Genomic DNA, 18,093 nt, shown 5'->3' with positions numbered 1-18,093 from the left:
TTTTCAGTTTTATAAGATGAAATGATCTCTGGAGATGGATGCAAGTGGTTGTAGCATGACATTATGAATATATTTAATACCACTGAACTGGGCACTCTGCCCCTAGCCACTGGTAGACAGTCTTCTACTTTCAGTGTCTATGAATTTGACTATTCTAGAAACTAATTTTGTTGACAAAAGCACAAATGTAATTCGACAGAGGAAGGATTGCCTTGTCAACAAACAAATGGTGCAGTTAGACATCCACAGGTGGATAAAAAAACCTTGAACTAAAATGCACACATCATACGAAAATTAACTCAAAATGGGTCAGTTAAATATGTTATGTAAAATTATAAAACTTTTAGAAAATCGCAGAAAAAGATTTTGTGACCCAGGAGTAGTGAAGAGTTCTTAGCCTTGACACCAAAACCATGATACACAAGAAATAAAATTGATAAATTAGACTTCATCACAATTGAAAAACTTATCTCTGAGAGACCCTAGAAGTAGGATGAAAAGACATGCAAAAGACTGGGAGAAAAAATTTGCAAACCACGTATTCCACAAAGGACTAGAATCTAGAATACATAAATCAAACTCTCAAAACAGTGAAAACTCCTAAGGATCCAATTTGAAAATGGGCAAAGAACATGAACAAACATTTTACCAAAGAGATTATGAAGTCAACTTTCTGTCGCTGTAACAAACACCTGAGAAAATCAATATATAGAAAGAAATGGTTTCTTTTGACCCATAGTTTGGAAGTTCTGGTCCGTGATTGATTGGCCTCATTGCTTTTAGGCCCATAACAGGACATCATGTCAGGGGCAAATGGCAGAGCAAAACAGTTCACCCAATGGCCTGGAAGCAAAAAGAAGAGGAAGGAACCCCGGGGTCCCATAATCCCCTTCAAGGGGATTACCTAAAGACCCACTAGCCCCTACCTCTTTCCTTCACCTCCCAATAGCACCAAGCTGGAGACTGAGCCTCTAACACAGGGGCACTTGGATCACTTAGCAGAAACATACAGTTGACATTTCACCAAAGAGATACACAGATAATAGGTGTGCACATGAATGTTCAACATTATCCATTAGGGAAATGCAAATTAGAACCACAATGACATATCATTACATACCTGTGAGGATGGCTAATATAAAGAGGCAACACCAAATACTGACAAAGATACAGTGAAACTGGATCACCCCTATGTTGCTGGCGGGCATATAAAATAGTTCAGTTACAGCATAAAACAGTTCAACAGTTTCTTATAAAACTAAATATTCAGCAACAGTGACCCAGCATTCATACTTCTGAACATTTATCCCAAAGGAATGAAGACTTGGGTTCATATAAAAACCTGCACATACATACTCACAGCGACTTTATTTGTGTAGTCAAAACTGGACAAAACCAGATGTCCTTCAACAGGTGGATGACTCACCAGATTGTGGTAGAGGCACACAGGGCATAGCGCTCAGCAAGGAAACGATAACACCTTAGTGAATCTCAGGACGCATGCTGAGTGGGAGGAAAAAGGCAATACAGAAAGGTTTCATACTGTGTGTTTCCATTTGCACAATATTTATGAAATTGTGAATTTTGTAAAATGCTGACTAGGATAGTGGTTGCAAGGGATGAGGGTGGGGTAGGGTAGATAGGGAGAGGAAGGTGAAGTTACCCCAAAAAGGCAACAGCAGGGGTGCCTGTGGTGATGGAAGTGTTCTGAGCTTTGACGCATCACGGTCAACATTCCGGTTGTGGAATTGCCCTGGAGTTTTGCAACGTCCTATTGTGCAAAGGGTACACAGGATCTGTCTTTATGATTTTTCACAGATAAACGCAAATCTACAGTTATCTCAAATAAAAAGTTAATTAGTTAATTCTTCCTCACAACAGAAAGGCAAGGGCAATCTGAAGTAACCGAGCTCCTGGCGTGCAGGGAGACCAGCAGTGGTCTTTTCAGGTTATTCTATCCCAGCATTCAAGTCTGGGGTAGAAACATTGAATTGGGCAGTTGTTTTCTCTGACTTACTTTTTTTCTAGGCAGAGACTTAACAAAGAAGTCAACCTTAGTTTGCAAAACATAGAAATGTGACATGGGCAGAGCAGAGAATGTCATTCAGTTTTTGGCAAATACAGAAATGAAACTTGACTTTTGAATTGTGGCCAACAACAAGTCATTATTAAACATGCAGCTGCTCCCTGGCCAATCTTGATGTGTCAGCGTCCGTTCCCTCCCTAACAGCGTGCTCACAGTCATGGCTAGAATGGCTCTCTGGTGGTGGAGGCCACGGAGCATGCCATCTTGGTTTGGAATCATCCCAAATTCTGTGCACTTCAACTTCCTTGACTGTCTCAAACAGGAAAAAAATTGTTTCTGTCATGACTTCAGCTGTCACATGGTTTTATGGGGTGTATTTCATCAAGACAGAATGAATTGTTTGTTTTCATGTTGTCTAATATGCAAATTTACCTCAAATCACAAAAGAGAGTTAAAATTTTATTGCCTTCTCTATTTTTAGTCATGGTTCATCAGAATGTATTAAGATTCAGAACCAAAGGTTATATGAAATTGGAGGAAATATAGGTAAGTATTTTTTTAATAATTTTTACTTCTAAATTCTCTGATGACTCAAAAAGAAATATGTTGTTATTATAAAGGTATATTTTATAAGTTCTGTCTATTTATTTTGGATGAGAAGTCAAAATCAGTAAGTTTCCATTTTTTGAATCTAATGTAAAAACAGTTGCATGACCTGTCTCCAATATTCTAAAATTTAAGTGAGAATATTTCAGTTTGGATGTGGAACAGACTTAAGTCTAGTCTCTCTGGAGGGTCACGCAAAACAGAGAACTGAGGGTCACTGAGAACTTCGAGAAGGACGACACCCTTTTTCTTCAATTTTCCCACTTTAGCTCAGAACCCAGGACCATTCTTCTGATTTCCCTGATAGGACTGGATCCAAGGAAAATCCCTTCTGCTTGTACCCTTGTCCATGTGCTCTGAGCTCCCTGCATTTGTCTGTGCCCCAACATGTGGCCTTCCTGCCTCCTCCCCGGCTTCCCTGAGGGAGGTCCTCTCTTGTCTGGTCAGGGCCTTGCTCCAGTCCCGCCTTTGCTCTCTCCTGCACCACCATCCACTTCTCCTTCCCAATGGCTTCATATCTGTTGGAATAAAAAATGTGGGTCATTTCTCTCACCTCTACAGAACTCTCTTGACCCCCTTCAGGTCCACTCCCGTTTCTTCCACTTGCAGCAAACTCCTTCAGTCCGTCAGTTATCCCTACTCCCATTTCTTCTTGAAGCCACTCCTGTCAAGCCTCCCTCCGGCCCCCAGCACGTCTCCAAAACTGCTCTCAAGTGCCACCAGAGAACTCAGGATGAGGCCCAGTTATCCCTTCTGTGCTTTGGACTGCCTGAGGTCTTCTTTCTCTTTGACACACACTTTCTTCTCCTGATTTTGAGGATAATCTAAGCTTCTGACTAACTTAATCCTTCAGTATTTTCACACAGTGTTCTCAGCCCATCTCATGGCTTTAAGTACACCTGTATGCTGATTCATCTTGACAGGTACCCCAGGCTTCTCCTTGGCCCTAAAACAGGCCCTCTAGTCACCAGGCTCACTTTGCCTGGCGCTTTGCCTTTGCTCTGGCTTTTCGCAGGATGCCCTCCATTCAGATATCCTTCTCTCTCTCGCCTCTTCCCCCTCTGGGCTGATAGCTCTTCTAGTGAGGTCTTCCTGGCTCCTGTACCCTCTCTCTATGCTTTGTTTTTCTCTAATATTTTATCACCCCTGAATTGACTTTATTTTACATGGTTATCTACTACATAAGCACCCCAAGGGCAAGTGTTTGTGACCACCTGGGGCATTGCCCCAGCCCCTAGAATAGTGCCTGTCACGTCACCCCTCTCCTGCTTATGAGCATTACTTCCACAAAGCAACAAAATGTCCAGTTCCTAAAATAAACCTGAATCTTCTCAGCCCCTCTTAAGTTACTGTCTGTAAAACCATTAGAGGCTATGTATTAGCATATACATGGTCAGCTTATACTGAAAGAAGTTCTTGCCTTGTTTTTCTAATAGACGTGTTGAAGCTAGGGAACACTGTGCCTGTGGAGGCTATGTCTGTTTCTCCACAATTCATATGAGATTTCTTTGAATTATTTCAGTCTTAGAAACAGAGGAAGGGAAGGAGAGAAGAGGGATGCATTGCTAAAAAACTTTAAAATAGATATACTTTTGGCTGAGAACTCTTGGCCTGATTTGAACCTTACACACGTGCACAGGCAGAAGGGTGCTCTCTTGAAAACATTCTTTGAATTTCTCTTTCTTTTAGGACAGCATTGCTTGGATCCAGATGCATATATACTGGATGTATATCGTGTAAATCCTCATGCAGAATGGGTGATTAAGCCCCAAGCAAGTCTTTGAAGATGGCTGCTATGGAGTGTTCTATGCCAAAAGATTCTACATTTTGTGGGGGGAAATAAGACTGCCTTGACGTGTTTGTTCCCATAACCCTGTCTGTGTTTCTCAAGGAGTGGTATCTCCTGCTTTGTCCGCTTGAACTATGGAAGAGGAGCTGGTTCATCCCTTGAGCTGACCTTCCTCATCACGTTTCCTTGATAAAAGGAAAGCAAATGTGATCCTTCCAGAAGAAAGGGCAATGGAGAATACGGAACTCTAATAATTTCTAGTATTCGACTTTGCAGCAGAAATGAACTTGGCCCTGTACCTGGGGATCGGCAACACTTCTTGATGTAGCCAATGCTACCAAACACAAGAAGTGAAAAAGACCCTTTTTTATACTTGTGTTATATACATATATTGACCTCTTTTGAGCAAGAATGCCAGAAATAGCCTTACTTTCTGCCCTACAAAATAATCCAGACCTACTTTCCAAAGAGAATCAGTTTATAAAGTGACATTTTATCAGTGCTCTGACTTGCCTCTGAATTTGGGGAGGAGGAACTTTGGTCTAAAGAAAACTGTTGTTAAATATGTCATGCCATGCTGCATGATGACAGTCATATTCCTGATGCAAATGAACATTTCTGTTATTGAATATTGAAAATTGACTTTTTGAGTTTTTAACTTTTTTGTCTTTTTTATTTCTGGTACTGGGGCTTGAACTCAGGGCCTCTCAGATGCTAGGTAAGTGCTCTACCACTGAGCTATACCTCTACCCTTTTTAAAGTTTTATCCTGAGACAGGGTCTTGCTAAGTTGCCCAGGCTGGCCTCCAACTTGCAATCCTACTGCCTCAGTCTCCTGAATAACTGGGATTATAGGACTGTGCCAGTGCACCTGGCTCAAAATTGGTATTTTATGGCTTGTCTTATGAGCACAGGTCCCTATTGTAAAGCTCAGTCTGACAAAGGGTGTCTTATGCTTTTGAACCTTTGCTGTAGTCGGCAGGCACAGAGCCTCTATTTTCTCATCATGGTTGTGGTGCTCAATGGAAATCCTCTCATGTGCCAGGCACCAATTTCCTCTTTTGAGCAAACATATCGTTTTTTACATTTCCTGAAGTCCGAACCTAAAAACCCAGAACTGCCTTTATCCAAGAGTGCCGAAAAATACCATTCGATCCAGATTTTGTAAGCTGTAAAAGACTTGCTTTTATTTATTAATCATAGACATGGCTAAGCACTGTGGCTTAGTTAGCATCAGGCCACAGAATCAGATGATCAGATGGTAAGCTGAGAACTGCCACGATATCAAGATCTTGAAGAGCCATTTTCAAGACTTGGAATTGGCCAGAACACACAGTCCTCGTGTTTCTAATTTAGAGCAAATCTGAAATGTGCTGAGGGATTGGACAGCACTGCCTTTCATCTTGAGATTGCAGATACGGGCCTCCTACGGCTAGCCCGAAAAGGGACAGAGTTTTCATTTATCCCAGACAAGTACTCTAACTTGGAATTCAGATTGAGATTTTGATGGATTTGTATGAGTTTAAATAAGATTTAAGGCCCAAATCACTCTCTTGTAATTCAAAGCTGAATCACAAATGCAGAAAAACATTTTTTATGTTTTTATCAAGTCTCAAAACATAATGTGATAACATTCAAAGTGCATATATGGAAGAAATCTTTTATATGCTACATTATGCCTTGATGTCTATACAAAGCATTATTTATACTCAGCATGTAGATAATTGCATTTCTGACCTGTAGAATTTTATTATGCTTTTATAGGGGAAACAATGATCCATTCATTTGACCCATATGAAAAATTTTATTTTCTTTACCTGAAAACCCATTAGAAACTAAATGTGTATTCTGTCAGTTTATATTCATTCCTACATTTCATCAGTTTTCAATGTATGGCTGGCTACTCAATGGCATGTGAGTTTACATAACGAATTTCCAGAGTCTGGAAGAAAATACTTTTATCATTTTTGCAATTCAAACAACAGAAATAAACATTTCACCTTAGATAGCTGCCAAATCCCAAGACATAAGATGGCAGTAATTTATGCCCACATGTGGAAGAAACGTCCAGTAGCTTCCTTACACTTGCATAGATACCTGAAAACTGATCTTTTTCATTGTATTTCTATTAGAATAGTTAAATTCTGCTATATTTATGTAGAGAATTCATAGATCTATTCATTTAATTTCTTATTACAGAGTTTTCATGTCTTTTGACTGAAAGCACATTAAAGCTTACACAAAGATTCTAAAGGTTTTCAGATTATTCCAACTTGCCATATCCTTAAATTCGAAAATGCCTGTCATCTTAAGTTTTGAAAGATCTTTTGCCTTAACAAGATTTGTTTTTAAAAAGTTCAGTGACCAGTGTGTAAAAATGAATAGTGTATTGCAAACAAAAGGAAGGTCAGATATCCGGCTTGTAAATAAATACAGTTCTCACCCTCACTCCATCCCAAGTGCTCTTGGTACACAATTAGGAAAATAATATCTTCCAGGAAAGTAATTACGTTTAGGAGCACTCATTCAGGAAAATTCCTAGAGCCGGCTCATTGTTTCCTCCATTCTGCAAAAGCTCACTTGGGAACATGATTCTTCGAGTCAATCTTTGAACAAACTGGAATGTCAGTTCTTTACAATGTATATACAGTATCAACTACCTCATTTGCCTTTCTTGGGGAAAAAACTAATAGACTTTAACAATTTTTGTTACAAACTGTCTTAGTCATATTATTTAAGTCACTTCAGTTAGCTTTCAGTGTACATTTATTAATATACATTTAATGATGTAAAATATTTTTAACAAAGCTTTAAAACCAAAATACTCTGCAACTGTGGCCTGTGGTATACTCAGAGCTTTTGTGTTCCTTAGTGACCATCTTGTGTTTCTAATCACATGGAGATGCAGGTTTTCAGAAGCAGGAATGTCTGTCCTGCATTTGCAACTGCTGTCCCTGTAGTTCCTTTGACTGAAAATAACATGAGAATAAATTGTCCCCTTATCTTTTTCACATGTATATGACTTGCCTAAATAATCAATATATGATGAGATTAAGTAGTGCCCCTGACAGACATTTTTCAACTATTTTCCATAACTATGTCACTTAATAAAAAAAAAAATGACATAGGTTTAAAATATTACTTTCAAGCATTTCAACAGTTTTATACACACACACAACTCACTTAAAAATAACTTCTATTTTTTTCAGGGGCTTTTCAACTATTTTCTCAAACTGTGTAAATTGAGAACTTGGGAAAATGCCAATGTTGTATGTTTCCTCCCATCTCCAAAGTTCATATTGACTCTCTTGTCCCATCAGTTTTCATTGTCATGTAGAATGGGTATGTTGCATTTTACTCCTAAAAATAAAGAGAAAAAAATGAAAATATTCTCACAAAAATTCTTATGTTTGACTAGTCTGAGGACACAGGAGTGCCAGTGAACAAACAGGAGTTTTAAAGTTCGAAGGTTTGTGTCTGAGCCCATTTCTCTCAGGAACAAGATGGTCTTATGCAAAAGCTGCTTGGTGCCACAGGAATGGTGGTCGGTTAAAGGTAAAGGATAGAATCATTTGAATAAGCCACTCTTTCCTAAATTCGTTCGTTAGTGCTTTGTCTGTGCAGGTTTTTAGTAGATGATTTCTAAATACATGATTTATACACACATACACATACATACATGATCTTTTCAATAGATACAGGAAAGACTTTTGACAAAATTTAAAACCAATTTGTGATTTTTAATTCAGTATTTATTATGTATCCTGCCCAAGAAGCAAAAAAAAAAAAAAAGAAAGAAAGAAAAAGAAATAAAAGACATAAAGTTTAAAAAAGTATAAAATGGCCTATATTTTTAAATGGTATGATTACTTGTATTATTCATATAGAAACCCTTAGACATCTCAACTATTCATATTAATGAGATAATTTAGCAAGGTCATGCATAAAAGATCATGGTATAAAAGTCAATTTACTTTTATACTAGCATCAAACAATTGGGAAATAAGTTTTTAAACTTTCATTTACTACAGTATCAAAACTTGTAAAATACCTACAACTTTGTTTAACAAAGTATACACAAAACATACTAAAAACTGCAAATGTTTCTATAGAAGTATAAAATATAGGTAAATAAATATATAGATTATACCATGTTTCTGAATGAAAGAGAATTGGCAGGATATCAATTCTCCACAAATAGATCTATAGATTCAGTGCAATCCCAAACATCAGATAGGTTTTTTTGGTAGAAATTGACAAACTACTATGAAACACATAGAGATACATAGGATCTAGATTATCTAATCTTACTGAAGAGGAGTCAAGTTCTTAGAATAACTTATTTTATGACTTACTACAAAATTAGAGCTATCAAAACACTGTGATGCATAATAAGTATCCATGAATTTATCAATGAAACAGTAACGCAGATAAAGGAATCCATTTGATTTTCAACACAGCAACCCAGTAAGGAAAAGAAACTTCAACAGATGGTCCTAGAACAACTGGATATTCATACAGAAAGAGGCAGGCAGGAACAAAGGAAGGACAGGAGTGGACCCCTTACCATGACACACAAAAATTCATCCAAAATGGGTCATAGAATCCAAATCCATTAGGCTTTAATTAAAGAAAAAAAAGGTGCTTTGGAGCTGGAAGTAGGCAGATTTCTTAGGCACAAATGCAGCACATGTACAAGATTGATAAATGAGACTTTAACAAATTTTTTTAAAAACCACTGCTATTTAAAGAGAGCATCAAAAAGTCAATGAGTAAACCACAGCTTGGGGAAAGTATATTTGTAAAGCATGTTTAACAGAGGGCTGGGATCTAGGATATGTGAAGAACTCATTAATGAAAAGGAAAACGACCTAATTTTTAAAAAGGAGTGTAAGACTTAGAAACGGACCCTTCTCAAAAGAGAAACAATGGCCAACGAGCATGTGAAAAAGTATGCAACAAATATTGAGTCATTAGGAAAATGCATACTAAAACTCATGATACCACTGTATGTACTCACCAATAGTTCAAGTTAAAAAGACCTATCATGACAAACATGGATGAATGCTGACATTGTCAATAGCAGCGTAACTGGAGATAGGCCAGTACTGAATTATCACATTGTACCCTATAAAGATGAGCCATTATTATGTGTCAATTAAGAAAAATCAGTAACATAAAAAGAATACATTGATATAGACAAGCACGTGAATGTCAGATTTCAGAAACAATGCAAAATGAAAGAAGCCAGGTCAAAAGACCTGTTTATATGAAATGCGAGGACAAGCAAAACTGAACCACAGCGGAGCTGAAATCACAAAAATCTCTCTGCATAGAATGGAGAATGACTGGAATGGACACCAGGGCCCTCCCTAGGGAATGGAGACATTGCACATCTGCACTGTCCAGCACTGGACCTCTAGCCACAAGTCCTGCTGAGCATATTGGTTGCATGTTGAATGCTGATATTTTATTGGCTTAGCTAATATATGAGTAAAATAAAATTCAGCAGTTTCCTTTGACTTGGCTACTTAGAAAATTTAACATATTTGTGGCTCACATTGTATTTTCATGGGACAGTATTGTTCAATATTTTGGTAGGATTTTAGATGTATGCTTTTGTCAAAACTCAGTGAGTGTTTAAGATTTATGCATTTTATTATGTGTAAATGTCACCTCTGAAGACGATAATCTGCAAATAATATATAAATATTGAACTTTAGGCAGTGAATGGTATGCATGCTGAGATATTCAGGATAAAATTTACAGGTGTCTGCAATTTAATTGCAACATGTTAAAAAGTAATGGATAGGATAGATAAGTAGATATGTACCAGGCCAAATACATTAAAATATTTATGGTAGAATGCTGGTGGGCATGCTAGTGTTCAATATAATATTCTCTATGCTTGAAATTTTCCATAATAGAATTTTGAAATTTTTTGAAATTTTAATATGACTTTTACCCAAACTTTCTTAGGTAGCAGACATACGTGCACTGTCATATGTGATCTTGTACTTAAGGACAATTCATTTAAATGATTGCCCTTCCATCTTGTAGCATTTTTTTTTAGCACTGGAGCTGCTACAGGTGTGTCCTGGGGCATAACTCATGTCCTTAGATGACAGGGGCTTTTCTTTTTTGTAGGGGTACCAGGGATTGAACTCAGGGGCACTCGACCACTGAGCCACATCCCCAGCCCTGTTTTGTATTTTTTATTTAGAGACAGATTCTCACTGAGTTGCTTAGCACCTCGCCATTGCTGAGACTGGCTTTGAACTCTCGATCCTCCTGCCTCAGCCTCTGGAGCCGCTGGGATTACAGGCCCACACCACCGCGCCTGGCACCAGGGGCTTTTCTTTTTCTTACTCCACACCATGGAGGGTACCAATCCAAACACATAACAATCTACATACAGAAGTCCCCAAATCAATAAGACCACATCATTATTTATAGTGAATTCACAAATTGAAACTAATGCTTAATAAGATTGTGGATGCTATTTTTCTGGTTTTGTAATTCTTTCAATGCTTTGCTTTAGAGGGTACCAGTTCCACAACAGATATCTTAGAAATAATTACAATGTGGTCCAGTTCTAACAGTTAATGCACATTCTTCATTTTCGATGATATTTCAGTCACATTTTTCTCTAACCCCACAACTCTCCTTTTTAATTAAAAAAAAAAAAGAACTTTTAGTTGTAGATGGACACAGTACGTTTATTTTATTGTATTTTATTTTATTTTATTTATGTAGTGCTGAGGATTGAACCCAGTGTCTCACACGTGCTAGGCCACTGAGCTGTAACTCCAGCCCTAACCCCCCACTTCTTGATTCAGCAATGAAATAGTTCAAAAAGTATGGTTTCATGATATACTTAATAGGCACAAAATATATTGAAAATAAAAACAGAATCCTCTACATCAATTTAGCAAGTTAATATCACCTCATGCCAGTTTGTCTTTAGTTGAAGGTCAAGAAGTTCCCTATGATAAGGAATCCCAGGATGCCATGCTTAGCGCTGTTTGAAGAAGTATAGGAATTGACAGATTTCCTGAGTGGCCTTGGGCATGACATCCCTGAAGAGCAGCTTATTTATCTTTTGGACACCATATAAAACCCCTAAGCAAAGTTGTCAAACTGCTCGTCAAGGAGTAAAACAGGGCTGAGCATGGTTGTCCTCAGCAATGCATTGGGAGAGGTGAGTCTGAGGAATTATTCCTGTTGGTCTTTCTGTGCTTGCAAGAGCCACAACCTCATGTCAGTACATTCTCTACTTAAGTTGAGAATAAGATTTCTTTTCAAGGGAGAAAGGTTACAAAAATCATAACTAAGCATACATGTGTGTCATTAGATTTTCCATTCTTTTATGAGGAAGCAATGCTCTCCGGGTAGCCAGACTCCCAGGGGAGAGGAGCCAGAAAGTTGAAGTCAGATTTCCACAGAAGAGGAGAAAAAGTTATGTTAACCCTTTATTTCAATCCTCTCACTGCATGACTTATTTCCAACCCCCTTAATATACAAATATGTATAAAAGCGATAATACAAATAGGCATCAGGATTTAACTTTTCCAGTGGGACACTACCTCCCTTACATCTGGGGACCAATGCAATTATTATATATCCAGTTCATCTTAGTTGGACTCTCATATTTTTATCATGGGGATTATGGACATATTTACATTAAATAATAATACATGATAGTGTTTAATACATCAAATCATAGTACAGCATAACTTACCCAGTTTAGTATAAGTGTCCCATTTAAAGCACTCCAAACTTAGCACGTTGCCAACGAGATTTCAAAATCTTCATGCAAAATCCATTCCATCCATACTGAAAAAAAGAAACATTATTGTTAGTAAGTTTATCTTTCATCTCGAGTTCCTCAAATCAAAAATCTCTTGACAAGGCAGGCTCTCTTCACGGGGCGATCCAAGATGGCGGCCTAGAGGGAGACTGCACCCCCTGTCGCTCCAGAACCCAGGAGTTAAGAAGGGGAGGCATTGAGAGACTCGGACTGAAATAGAGCCACGGGTGAGTCTGCCCACTGGGTAAAGCTCGGCCCGGGTGGCAGGCCCAGATAGAGGTGGCTTATCGGAGCGGGGCAGGGCAGCTAGAGTCTTCCACAGGCAGCCCTGCCCACTCCGGCGGTGGGCCCCGCCCACACAGCCAGCTTCTCCAGGTTCTCCGAACGGAACTGGCCCGCTAGTGAGAGCCTTTCTGACCAGAACAAGCTCCGAGTCCCGGAGCCAGCGCATCGCAGCGTACTCCGGCACACAAGCAGATTCAGGGACCAGATAGGGCAGCCAGAGACTTCCCCAAGTAGTCTGGACCCCTGCGGTGGGAGGTGCCATTCAAGGCTAGTTTCTCGGAGCTGACCGCCCAGTGAGAGACTTTCTACATAGAATCAGCCACAAGCCCCCGAACCAACGGAGAGCCTCGATCCGCAAGCAGCCTCTGGGATCAGGGCAGGGCAGCCAGAGACCTCTTCAGGCGGCTCTGCCCACTCCGGCTGCAGGCTCTCTTCACGGGGCGATCCAAGATGGCGGCCTAGAGAGTGACTGCACCCCCAGTCGCTCCAGAACCCTGGAGTTAAGAAGGGGAGGCATTGAGAGACTCGGACTGAAATAGAGCCACGGGTGAGTCTGCCCACTGGGTAAAGCTCGGCCCGGGTGGCAGGCCCAGATAGAGGTGGCTTATCGGAGCCGGGCAGGGCAGCTAGAGGTCTTCCCAAGGTAGCCTTCCACACTCCGGCAGTGGGCTCCTCCCACACGGCCAGCTGCACGGTGCAGGCCCACAGTGAGAGCATTTCAGCACAGAGCCAGTTCCAAATCGTGGAACCAGTAGGGGGCTAGGGGCAGTTTTCTTCGGATGCGCTGCTTTATCAGATTCCTCCAAGACATCAGGCTACTGAAGGCTGGGAGGTGATACACTGGAAATCTACCGGGACACTATAAGCCAATAGCGGAAAACTGCAATATCTCAGGGTCCCACTGACAACTGACCAATATGAGAAAACAAGGGAAGAAAATGTCCCAAACAAACCTAGATACTACATCAATAAAACGCAATGACAGCACAGCAGAAGAAATGTCAGAAAGGGAGTTCAGAATGTACGTAATTAAAACGATCAGGGAAGCTAATGAGGAGATGAAAGAGCAAATGCAGGCATTGAAGGAGGAGATGAAAGAGCAAATGCAGGCATTAAATGATCGCACCAATCAACAGTTAAAAGACCAAATACGGGAAGCAAGAGATCATTTCAATAAAGAGTTAGAGATACTGAAAAAAAAACAAATACTTGAAGGAAACAATAAACCAAGTTAAAAACTCCATAGACAGCATAACCAATAGGATAGAACACCTGGAAGACAGAACCTCAGACATTGAAGACAAATTATTTAATCTTGAAAGCAAAGTTGGCCAAACAGAAAAGGTGGTAAGAAATCATGAACAGAATCTACAAGAATTATGGGATATCATGAAAAGGCCAAATTTAAGAATTATTGGGATTGAGGAAGGCTTAGAGAAACAAACCAAAGGAATGAACAATCTATTCAATGAAATAATAACAGAAAATTTCCCAAATCTGAAGAATGAAATGGAAAACCAAGTACAAGAGGCTTATAGAACTCCAAACATACAAAATTACAACAGACCCACACCAAGGCACATTATTATGAAAATACCTAACATACAAAATAAAGACAGAATTTTAAAGGCTGTGAGAGAAAAGAATCAAATTACATTCAGAGGGAAACCACAATAGGTGTTGGCGAGGATGTGGTGAAAAAGGAGCACTCATACATTGCTGGTGGGGTTGCAAATTAGTGCAGCCACTCTGGAAAGCAGTGTGGAGATTCCTCAGAAAGTTTGGAATGGAAACACCATTTGACCCAGCTATCCCACTCCTTGGCCTATACCCAAAGGACTTAAAATCAGCATACTACAGAGATACAGCCACATCAATGTTCATTGCTGCTCAATTCACCATAGCCAGATTGTGGAACCAACCTAGATGCCCTTCAGTTGATGAATGGATAAAGAAACTGTGGCATATTTATACAATGGAATATTACTCCGCAATGAAGAATGATAAAATTATGGCATTTGTAGGCAAATGGACGAAATTGGAGAATATCATGCTAAGTGAGATAAGCCAATCTCAAAAAACTAAAGGACGAATGATCTCGCTGATAAGCGGATGAGGACATATAATGGGGGTTGGGAGGGGTTAGCATTAGGTTTAGGGTTAGGTTTAGAGTTAGGCTAAGGAGAGCAGTAAGAATGAAGGAAAGAAGGACTGTATAGAGGGAAAAGAGGGGTGGGAGGGGTGGGAGGGGTGGGGCGGAAGGGAAAAAAAATAAACATCATTACCCTATGTAAACGTTAAAAATAAATAAATAAACAAAAAAAAAAAGAAAAAAAAAAATCTCTTGACAAGTTTTTTTTGGCATTTTCCTTATCAACCCAGTGGTAAATTTGGAGATGATCAAGTTTGAAAGCAGTAATAGTCATAAGGAACACAAACATGGCCAGATTCTTCTGGCTTGTACTTTTTAAAAATTTTATTTTTGCTTGGTACATAAAATTGTACATATTTATGAGATGCAGTGTGATGTTTCAATATGTGTATACATTGTGTAATGATCTAATCAGGGAAATTAGCATATTCATTACTATAAGCATCATTTTTTTGCAGTGAGAACATTTAAAATCTTCTAGCTATTTTGAAATATACATTGTTAACTTTTCTTACCCTCCTATACCATAAATGAACACCAGAACTTACTCTTCCTAAGTACCTGTAACTTGGTATAGACCAGCTTCCCTCCCACCCTCTAGGACCACAATACTGCTCTCAAATTCTGAGAAATTAACCATTTTAGATTCTACATGTGAATGAGAACACTTTTAAACCATTTAGACTGACTATCACTTTTGTTTTTTTTTTGGGTACTGGGGATTGAACCCAGGGGCACTCTACCTGTAAGCTACATCCCAGCCTTTTTAAGTTTTTGAGTTAGGATCTTGCTAAGTTGCTTAGGGCCTCCCTCGCTAAGTTGCTGAGACTGGCTTTGAACTTGTGATTCCCCTGCTCCAAAGTCACTGGAATTTCAGGCATGTGCCACATGCCCAGCCACTTAGACCATCACCTTGTTCCATCTTTTAATTATAGATACCTTTGTTCTGCTTTCCTAGTATTTGTCACCAGAGGCAGCTGAGGGTTTTGATTCTGTTTCAAGTTGAGCAGTTAAGGTAGTCTGAGCTGTGCAGAGGGGTGACTGCAGTAATGTTGTCATTGCTGTTGCAAATTTGTGTTGTTGTTGGAATTCTCCAGAAGAGTGAGGGGACAGAGTTTCTTCAGATCGTCCCCCTACATAGAGTGTGGTGCTGGGGGTGCCTCTAAAGCCTTGGCCTGCATCCCAGATGCCCACAGCCTGGTTTTAGACTGGGAGCAGGACCTCCGCCTGGCTGGATGTGGCAAGGGAGGAGGTGGGCACATTTCCCAGGCATCCTTCTTGCGTGGACACCATCCCCTGGGCCTCACCATCAGGCTGTCACTAACACGGGTGCTAGCCACTGTGGGTCTACATCTGTACTTCAACCGCTCAAAGGGCATCCTGGTCCTTACCAGCACTTCGGTGGAGGGTAGGTGGATCAATCACCTCTTTCTGAGTGGGTCACGCCATGCAAATAAAGCTTCTTTGTATAAGGATATAGCAATCCCCCAGGGATATGGCTCCTGACTTTTGGTGCACAGAACAGCCCTGAGTGATAACCAAGCTGATGCGCCTTCCCCATCCTTTTTCTGTTGGGATGGATCCAACTGATAGATGTATAAGGGTAATGAAAATTGTCACCCCATGGTACAAGTTCCTGCTGTGTTCCATTTTGGGAGAAGGGGTGGGGGTAACTGGGGATTGAACCCAGGGGTACTTTACAACTGAGCGATATATCCTCAGCCCTTTTTATTTTTTTTAATTTTGAGATAGGGTCTCCCTAATTTAGGCTGACCTGGAACTTGTGATTCTCCTGCCTCAGTCTCCGGAATCGCTGAGATTACAGGCATGCACCACTGTGTCCAGACTTGTTCCATTTTTCCTTGCTGCTCCATGACTAATGAAGTTGTCATACTCAGCACCCAGTTAACTGATGGCTTCAGGGGCATATTTAGGTTATCTGTTCTCAAACTCTTGACTAGGAACTGCACACCCTACCTTCTAACCTCCTGGAAGGTTCTGACTCTGAGTCTTGGGGCAAGCTTTTCCATTAGGTCAAACTGGAAACCTGCTCACTGTCCCAGATGACCAAGTTCCAAAGACCTATGCAAAATGTAGTCTGACCAGCAAAAATCAGGCGTCCCAAGGATGCTGGGACTACCCCTAAGTAAGTCATGTTTCTCTTTTCTTCCCAGCAATAAATTGCACCTTCCCTGACATAAGTTACAGAGTTGGGGGAGGAGGTACTCTTTAACGTTTCACCTAAGTTTTGTCAACTAACAAACACTTCCATACACCTAATATCTTACAAACTTTTGTGTTAGAACATGTCAGCACATGCTTGGTAGTTGCTGTGCATGTGACTGACATTTTAATCCCCACACAGCAGCGGGATTTGTTCTACTCCTTAGCTCCATATCCTTAGATGACACACTGGAAAGTCTTCTCTACATGTAGTCTTCACTCCGTGACACTACAACAGGACAACAGAACCTCAGTCATAGAACTGGATGCATAAAATGATGAGTTCTGCTCAGCAAATGTAACTGTTAATGAAAAGGGAAGATGCAGATTGGGGGGGGAAATGCGTCTATGTGCATGCACACATAATACCCAAAAATGTAAACAGCTCTAACGACTCAATAATGTTAAAGACAGCTAAATTTATTTTAAATGGTCAAAGGACTGGAACTAACACTTAACAAAAATCAGTCTACATAAAAAGGCACTCAACATCATCATTCATCAGGGAAATGCTAAACCACAATGTGATGGCACTACCTGATCTCAAGAAATCTCAAAATTAAAAAGGCATACACTACTAAGTTCCAGCAAGGACACCGAGCAACTGGTATTCTCCTCCAGTCCTGGTGGGAGGGTAAACTAGAACCAGTTTAGAAAACTGGCAATACAGTAAAAACATACCTGCCCCATAATCTAGATGTTCAGCTTCTGTGTATTTACCCACATGAGGTGGATATGAAAATATATATCCACATCAATGTTTATTGTAGTTTTATTCATAATGGACTAAACCAGGGAGATGTGTTAATTCATAAAATTAATTCATATAAGAAAGTGGTTAATTCATATAATGGAGATAAAATGAAATAAAATACTTGAAAATAAAAATGAATAAATTTTAAATACATGCAACAATGTGAACTTCACAAACTTACAGCATGACAACAATCAAGTGTGGAAGAATACATACTGACACTGTCTTTGGCCTAATGTTATCAGAGTCCTAAGCCAGAGGTCAACTGTGGGGCTCCCAACAAAACACTTGCCCAAAAAACAAACAGAAAAAGAAATGGAGAAAAGCAGGGAAGGGAACTAATGGATATGGCCATATTAGAAAGACAAAGGGAGATCCAGCCCACTTCAGGGTACTGCTGGGAGCTTCAGGCTTAAATGGAAGAAGAATTGGGGCGGGGTGGGGGTTGT

General features: G+C 39.9%; 1 protein-coding gene across 5 annotated transcripts in view; it reads left to right on the top strand.

The window, feature by feature from the left end:
* The window catches only part of Arhgap28 (Rho GTPase activating protein 28), a 192,030-nt gene extending 184,417 nt beyond the window's left edge, over positions 1-7,613 (top strand). For all 5 annotated transcript variants that reach the window (XM_047526805.1, XM_047526801.1, XM_047526804.1 and 2 more), the window contains 2 exons: positions 2,508-2,572; positions 4,322-7,613. In XM_047526805.1, the coding sequence (XP_047382761.1) occupies positions 2,508-2,572; positions 4,322-4,416 (160 nt within the window). In that variant the 3' untranslated portion in view covers positions 4,417-7,613. The remainder of the gene's footprint in view (positions 1-2,507; positions 2,573-4,321) is intronic.
* Positions 7,614-18,093: the final 10,480 nt, after the last annotated feature.

Source organism: Sciurus carolinensis, chromosome 15, assembly GCF_902686445.1.
Source record: "Sciurus carolinensis chromosome 15, mSciCar1.2, whole genome shotgun sequence".
In the NCBI taxonomy this organism is placed as follows: Eukaryota; Metazoa; Chordata; class Mammalia; order Rodentia; family Sciuridae; genus Sciurus; species Sciurus carolinensis.
The sequence above is the reverse complement of the archived record's forward strand: the minus strand, read 5'-3'. Positions and strand labels throughout refer to the sequence as shown.